The following is a 6,831-nucleotide window of genomic DNA, read 5'->3' as shown; positions in this document are numbered from 1 at the left end:
TCTTTCTAATTGTCGTCTATCCTTGCGTGTTCGAACAGAATGTCTGTGTTTAGGTAACAAAGATCTGTGACCAATTCAAGAAGCACCTGACTGAACATCCTTGAGATTCCTGCCCTGCTGTGGCGAAGATGAAAGCACAGTGGCAACAGCTTTTTTGTAACGAGAATAAATTAGCCGTTTGCGTTTCACTTACCTTTCAAAGGCAGGTGTGATCTTCTCCGTAAGGTTAGTGATCAACTCGGGGGAAGCCGGCTTTTGAGGCATCGGGCAACAAGGACCCTGAGAGCTGTAAATTGGGAAAGAAAAAGAAGAGAGGGTCAATTTGCGAGTGTGGTATAAAAAGAACAATCAGAAACTGCCTTCTCGGGACACACAAAGTGCCAACGGGAAACTCAGGGCAAATTTGGCTTTTGGATCAAATCAGGCTTCAAAAATCCTTCTGCCAAATCTCGTTTCCCCCAGCGTAAGGCCTCAGGTCCCTTTACTTAAAGTTAAGAAACCCAAGGCAAGTTCTGCCTCTCGTAGGAGTCACGCTGGAAATTTGTGGGTCACGCTGATCAGAAAGTCCCCAACTAAAGAATTACGGAGCAGCACCAACTACTTCATTGCTTCGTTACCTGTCGTGAGGCCAGACTTCGCTTCTGGAGGTCGATAGCAGCAAGGGAAGGGACACGGGACACCGAAACGGTTTTATTTTCCATTTTGGGAAACCTGGCATGCCACGCTGCAAAATACAAGCGGCACACACAACGTAAAGCTGACTGTTGTAACGCACGCTGCTTCCTGCCGCTCATTTAGTGTCCAGGACATCAAAGCTCGTACCTTCCACTCCTCTCAGTTCAGGGAGGTGATTTAGTTCTGGCAAATGCACATCTGCCTTGGAAAAATCCCATTTTTTCTTATTTGCCTGAAGGATGTTTTTCTCATTAGTAACCTGCAATCAAGGGCATGAAAATACAGAAAAAAATAAAGGTATTTTCAAGCACGCTGCAGTGTTCTGCTGCAGTTGGAACGTGTGCACGAGTAACAGGACTCTTAACGCGTGAAAGAACGCATTCTGTTCAAGTGCCATTTATACGTTATAAACTACGGAACAGCCAGAACAAAAAACCCCAAAAAACATAATCTAAGTGCAGCTGCTTTTAGAGAGACGAAATAGAACACTTGGGGAATGGCTCGCATTAGTTAAATGAAAAAAAAAGGTAAATGTTCCCGCTGGCATGGGAAAAATATTGCCTGGGTAGTGAGTGTGGTGGAAAACTTCCCATTTCACTTGCTTTCATTATCAATTTTTCATGCATTTATGAAGTGATTTTAAAATAAGACCTAACCACCTTAAATCCAAACCCTTAATTCTATTTCAGGAGCACAATCCACATGGTCTGCTTCTCCTGGGGAGGCAGGAGGCCGTGGATGTGTTCTGAGTCTTACAGATATCCTGTGGTGGGCTGCTGCCCTCATTTCAAACCGTCCTCTGACACAAAATACGTTTCATATAACTATTTTGTACACCTACAACACCTGCTGGAAAATAAGGGGTAAAGAAAATAGTATTTCTAGCTGGGAGCTATGGTGAAGGCTGCAGCAGACGGGATTCTTGACAATAAAACACATACTTGAGTTCAGAATTTATCTTTGCTTTGCCAAAGACGAAAGCACACGACTTACGGATGTCAAGCTTATGCTGTGATATCCTGCGGGAGAACGCTTCTGTTGCTTTAGAAACGGGTTCAAGTACTTTTTAGTCTTCTCATCAGCTCTGTAATCAAAAATGCCCCAAACGTTATTATTAACGGGGGTGAGACGGTGAATGTAAAAAAAAACAAATGCAAGACATCCAGAAACGCTGTCGTTAAATGCTGAGAAAGAAGGCTCATGGGGAGAATATCCCGTGACTACGGGATAGGGGAATATGCCACAGCTGGCACGCCTGCACCTCTCTGGGGAGAGCACATTTACAACGGGGACGACGGCTACAAGCTCTTGGCGCTCTGCTCCCATACCTGTAATTACGGTTCCCAGGCACAGGAGTCATCCCAACCACAGTGGGATTAAAATTGTGGTTGATGGGAGGGATAACGATGCCTCTATTCTTGGCATAGCTCAAGTTGCTGTTGGAGTCTTTCAGGCTGGTTTGAGAGGTTATTTTAAACGGGTTGATGACCCCGTCGTAGAAGGAGCTCAGGGTGGAGCGTCGCTCTGCTTTCTCTGCATCAGCTTCAGAGCGCTTCGCCTTCAAGAGCTTTGCGTCTCTGCTCTTTGGGTCAATGCTGAAATCCTGTTTGGAAAGACAAAGCATCATCCTTCTCTTACAGTCGTGTTTAAAAAGGGCCTTAGAATGTGCAGAGAAGAGTCAAAAGCAAGGATCTGATGGAGGTGGAATTGGTTTTAGTAGAGAACTTCTGTTTTCCACCAAACAGAAGGAGACTTGTCAGGGTTCCAGCATCCTAAGTAAATAAGTCACTTGAGAATGAGATGGGAAACGCCAGAGGAAGAAGAGCTGTATCCTCCGTCACTTCCAAAGAAATGGAACGAGAACTGAGCATCAGCCTCTACTCCTTAGTACCCAACTGAAAGTACAGCCTGGAGACAGGGCTTAACACAGGTAAACAGCAGCATCCAAGCAACAGGCCTTAAACTGGTACAATGCGGGCACGGTCTTCAGCACCATTTAGACACACGGAGGCCTCCAACTGTGAGCTTTTCTGGCACATCATGCTTATCTAATCTTTTTTTTTTTTTAAATGAAATGTACAATTATGTTTATATTTGTGCTATGAAGTTAAACTGCTCCACATACTTAAGTAACAATTTTAAAACATGAAAAAAAAAAAAAGAAAGAAACAGGTTTGGAAAACAAAGACTGACCAACCTGGACATCAAGCATTTTTCTTTCTTCTAAAACATCATCTTTGTCCCTTTTGATGAGTTTTGAGTTTTGTGGCAGTTGATTGTCTCTGGCATCTTTCTGATTCTTTACTTTAAGCTCCTGAGTAAGTCTACATTCCATATAAGAAAAAAAAAGGCTTCTATTAATCTTAATACCACCATCAGCTAGAGCTCAGCCTAGACTCCTAAAGCCTTTGCAGTGATTCAAAAAGCACATGTTTTTTAAAAAGCCAGGCAAGCATGACACAAACATTAAAATAAATAAAATCTTAAAAGAAGATGCTTTTCACATGACAGCAATAAAGGTGTCTGTATCCCAGTCTGGGGCAGATGCAGAGAGAGAACACAGTGTAAGACTATCCCACCCCGCACGGGGTGACACGGGGTGCGCACGCTGATAAATCGGTGTCCTAACAAGGTAATGAGGCAAACGCTGCTGCAATGGGTTCCCTTTCAACAGCTCTGCTATTCCCAGGAAGGTTAAAACCAAACAAACCCAAGATAAGAAGAGGCTGTGAGCTCTGCACGCCCAGCACGGAAGGGCCGAGCGCGACCGCTCAGCTTCCTTCCAACGCGAGCTTGCTTTGCGCAAGAAAGGAACCGTTTACCTTTCGGCAAATCCATCCTTGGTAAAGAAACTGCTCTGCAAAAGCTCTGCACAGGACGGTCTCTTGTCTGGATCAATCTGCAAACATTTCTGTCCAATCAAAGACAAGACCAGAAGGCAAATATATTAGACGTGAAACAAAGGATTCAGCAGTTTGGAGCAAAGTCAGGAAAAGAGCTGCAAAACTCCTCCCTTCCAGGGCCTGTTATATTTAGTTGAGGAGAAAGGCAGTTTAACGGCCCCAGCCCTTTCTGCAGGCTGCACACAGCTCCCTGAGGCAAAGGACAAGTCAACAAAAAAATGTTCACGGCTCATGACTGGTTAATTACCTTGGTTAAATCTAGCGCTGTAGCAGAGAGCTCGGGATATCGTTTCTCCAGAGGTTCGGGCTCCTTCACTTCAGGCAACCACATGTCAGCAAAGAGGGGATTTCTATAGAATAACTCCTGGTGTCTCAGAATTAAATTACCTGAAAGCACACAAACGAAGCAACCATGTGGAAGAAATACAGAATAGTCCTCTGAAACACTGGAGAGGCCGAAACACGGGCTCAGCACGACTCTAAGGGTCACAGCCTGGGTTATTGTCTTTCCACCTGCACGCCAGGAATTGACACCGTAGCCACAAGCTACGGGTTTGTCCCCACAACACCCTGTCAAAACATATCTGACCCCTTTATTACTAAGCAGGCACTAGGAGCTGGAGAGCTTGTTCTTACCCAGGCACGCGATGATCTGGTAGAGCTGGTCAATGTCTGAATCTCCCTGGAAGAGGGGCTCTCCTGTGAGCATTTCTACTATCAGAGTGCCAATAGCCCACACGTCCACAGCCCTGGGAAGAAAAAAAAACAAAAAACAACTATATATAACACACCAGCTCAGCGTGGCTTCATTTTTCTGATTTGCACAGCAGGTCTTGAGCAGGTTACAAGCCTCAAGGGCAACTCTGGCCCCTGAACAGCAAGACAGCTCTTTTCCAAGCTTCCAAGTGCTCTGACAAACGACAAGGATTCAGCTCCCGAAGCAGGCAAATGCTAGCAGAAGCCTGACAGCTGGAAAATCAAGTTCCCAATGCTTTAAAAATACTAATACAACGTAACACATCAGTAGAATCTTGCACTTTAGGCAGCACAAAAAAGTAAGCAGCTCCCCTTTCTGCAGGCATCCGCTCTTTAGGCACATTTAACGAAAATTAAGTTTAAGGAATACAGGGATATACACAAACCTGCACAATTGTACGAACAGATGTGTGAATGACACAGTCTCAGCTCTGACCTGGTTTTGTGACACTGGGGATATGAAAAACCTGATTCATCCCAGCTCCTCCCCAAAACCCTTGTGCAGCCTTGCCTGCCAGTCTCTTACTTGCCATACTTGGTATCTCCCACGAGCAGCTCTGGAGCTCTGTACCATCGGGTGGCCACGTAGTCCGTGTAAGGTTCCTCAGAAGTTGTTAAGGTACGGGCAAATCCAAAGTCGCAGAGTTTTACAACTCCTGACTGGGAAACTAGGATGTTCTCTGGCTTAATATCCCGATGGATTATCTGCGCAGAGAAATCAAGACAAATCAGCTCCTCGTTTCTGCGGAAAAAATCGACCGGCTCACCAAAACTAGTAGCTCTCTCACATCCAGGTAGAAAATTACATTTTTGCAGGCATGGGAAACATAAGGAGTCTGTAAAAGACACCTAAGTGCACGCAGTCGATGCACAAGTGCAGGCCCAAGTTCCCAGGTGTATTTACTAAAGGTATTTTAATAGGCAAAAGGTAATTTAATAGGCAAAAGGTAATTTAATAGGCAAAAGGTAATTTAAAGGTAATTTAATATGCTTGAAAATCTGTCCTGGACCACAAGTTGAAAAGCAGCAAGGATTGTGAGGGCCGTGGGCATGCCCTGCAGTTAAATTTCAAGAGTGTTTTAGGAATTCATAAGAGACACAGTTTCCCAAACATAATCCATAAATAACCAAATGTGTGTTTATACATACAGTTACATTGGCAAACCTGTTACAAAGCAGCTGAGAACAAAAAAAACTTTAAAAAGCTGATCAGAGAAGGAAGCCTACATGTTACACAGACACTATCAGTATCAAACTTCTGAAAGAGAAACTATTTCCCTTTGGATCCATGGTCTTCTGGACCCTTCCTTTGAAATACTGTCACAAAAAGCAGAGACAAGATTTCTGGATTAACCAACATCAAGCTCTGACATTTTACACAGAATTCAGTCCAGCTCTTCCACCCCACCTCTCCCTTTTCAGCAAAAGCTTTATTTCTCTAAGTATCTTGTCATTCAAGATGAACTGCAGAGCTGATTCTTTGTGCCTACTTACATTATGACTGTGACAAAAGGCTACTCCACTGAGAATCTGAAATAAGTAGTTCCGAACCCTGCCGTAGTCTAGTCCGTTTGGAAACGCCTCGAGGTCATGGAGCAGCGTGTGATCCACAAACTCAAACACCAAAAACCACCGCTTCTTCCTTTTACACACTTCCAGCAGGTTCACGAGATTCTCATGCCTGAGTTGCTGTGATAAAACAGGAAATATTTTACAAGAGCTTGACAGGATACAATGAGTAAACTATGAGCAGATACTTCTAACTGCAAGCCAGCTGGTGCGCTGCCCTGGAATGCTGCTCTTGTCATGGCACTCACATTCATTTATTCTTAAAATTGGCTCACTGATATTTTAAAATAGGTTTTATTTTGGCATATATATTTTTTTTAACATTATTCATCTCATATAAGCAGACACCTGCTTTGGCCTCTCTCAACAACCCAAAGCTGATTCATCTCTTTCCTCCCACGTTTCCCGGAAGTTTTATTCTTTTTTTCTGTCATTCCTTTCTCCAGGTCCGCTTTTTAGAGATCTCTTACACCCTCGTTTAAAAGAAAAAACAAAAGCAGCTGTAATAACTCTCTGTTCTAGCTAGCTGCCAGTTCATCACCAACCTACTCAGTACCTGTATCTTAATTTTTTCTAATAAGTCTAACAGAAGCCTTTTCTTTTAAGCTTCTACCATACCCAGAGTATTTCTGTTGTCACTGCCAGCTTACGCACATTTCTATTAACATGTGCTAGAATACAAGCACAATGAATGAATAAAAGTTCAGCATTCTTACCTACAACAGTGTTAACAATTAAAGAGCTTCTACTAAACTGTATCTAGTGGATTCAGAGAGAAAATTTACCAGCCAAGGATTTGAAGGGATCTTTTTCCCCCCAATATTACGCAGCGTGGGAAGCTGGAGATAAGTTTCGAGAAAACAGCTGCAGTTTAAATGAAAGAAAAAGCAGCTGCATTTCCTATTTATTTTGTCATCCCGCTCTGACC

General features: G+C 43.6%; 1 protein-coding gene across 2 annotated transcripts in view; it reads right to left on the bottom strand.

Moving 5' to 3' along the window:
- Positions 1-226: 226 nt before the first annotated feature.
- CDKL2 (cyclin-dependent kinase-like 2 (CDC2-related kinase)) overlaps positions 227-6,831 on the bottom strand; it is a 9,643-nt gene continuing 3,038 nt past the window's right edge. The window contains exons 2-12 of one of the 2 annotated variants that reach the window (XM_009872766.1): positions 5,829-6,023; positions 4,861-5,039; positions 4,215-4,327; positions 3,826-3,965; positions 3,498-3,586; positions 2,873-2,999; positions 2,004-2,278; positions 1,669-1,759; positions 817-934; positions 618-724; positions 227-286 (exon numbers count right to left, since the gene is read on the bottom strand). In XM_009872766.1, the coding sequence (XP_009871068.1) occupies positions 227-286; positions 618-724; positions 817-934; positions 1,669-1,759; positions 2,004-2,278; positions 2,873-2,999; positions 3,498-3,586; positions 3,826-3,965; positions 4,215-4,327; positions 4,861-5,039; positions 5,829-6,023 (1,494 nt within the window). The remainder of the gene's footprint in view (positions 287-617; positions 725-816; positions 935-1,668; positions 1,760-2,003; positions 2,279-2,872; positions 3,000-3,497; positions 3,587-3,825; positions 3,966-4,214; positions 4,328-4,860; positions 5,040-5,828; positions 6,024-6,831) is intronic. The other variant, XM_009872767.1, reaches the window with a different exon arrangement.

Source organism: Apaloderma vittatum, unplaced genomic scaffold (genome assembly GCF_000703405.1).
Source record: "Apaloderma vittatum isolate BGI_N311 unplaced genomic scaffold, ASM70340v1 scaffold29987, whole genome shotgun sequence".
In the NCBI taxonomy this organism is placed as follows: domain Eukaryota; kingdom Metazoa; phylum Chordata; class Aves; order Trogoniformes; family Trogonidae; genus Apaloderma; species Apaloderma vittatum.
The sequence above is the reverse complement of the archived record's forward strand: the minus strand, read 5'-3'. Positions and strand labels throughout refer to the sequence as shown.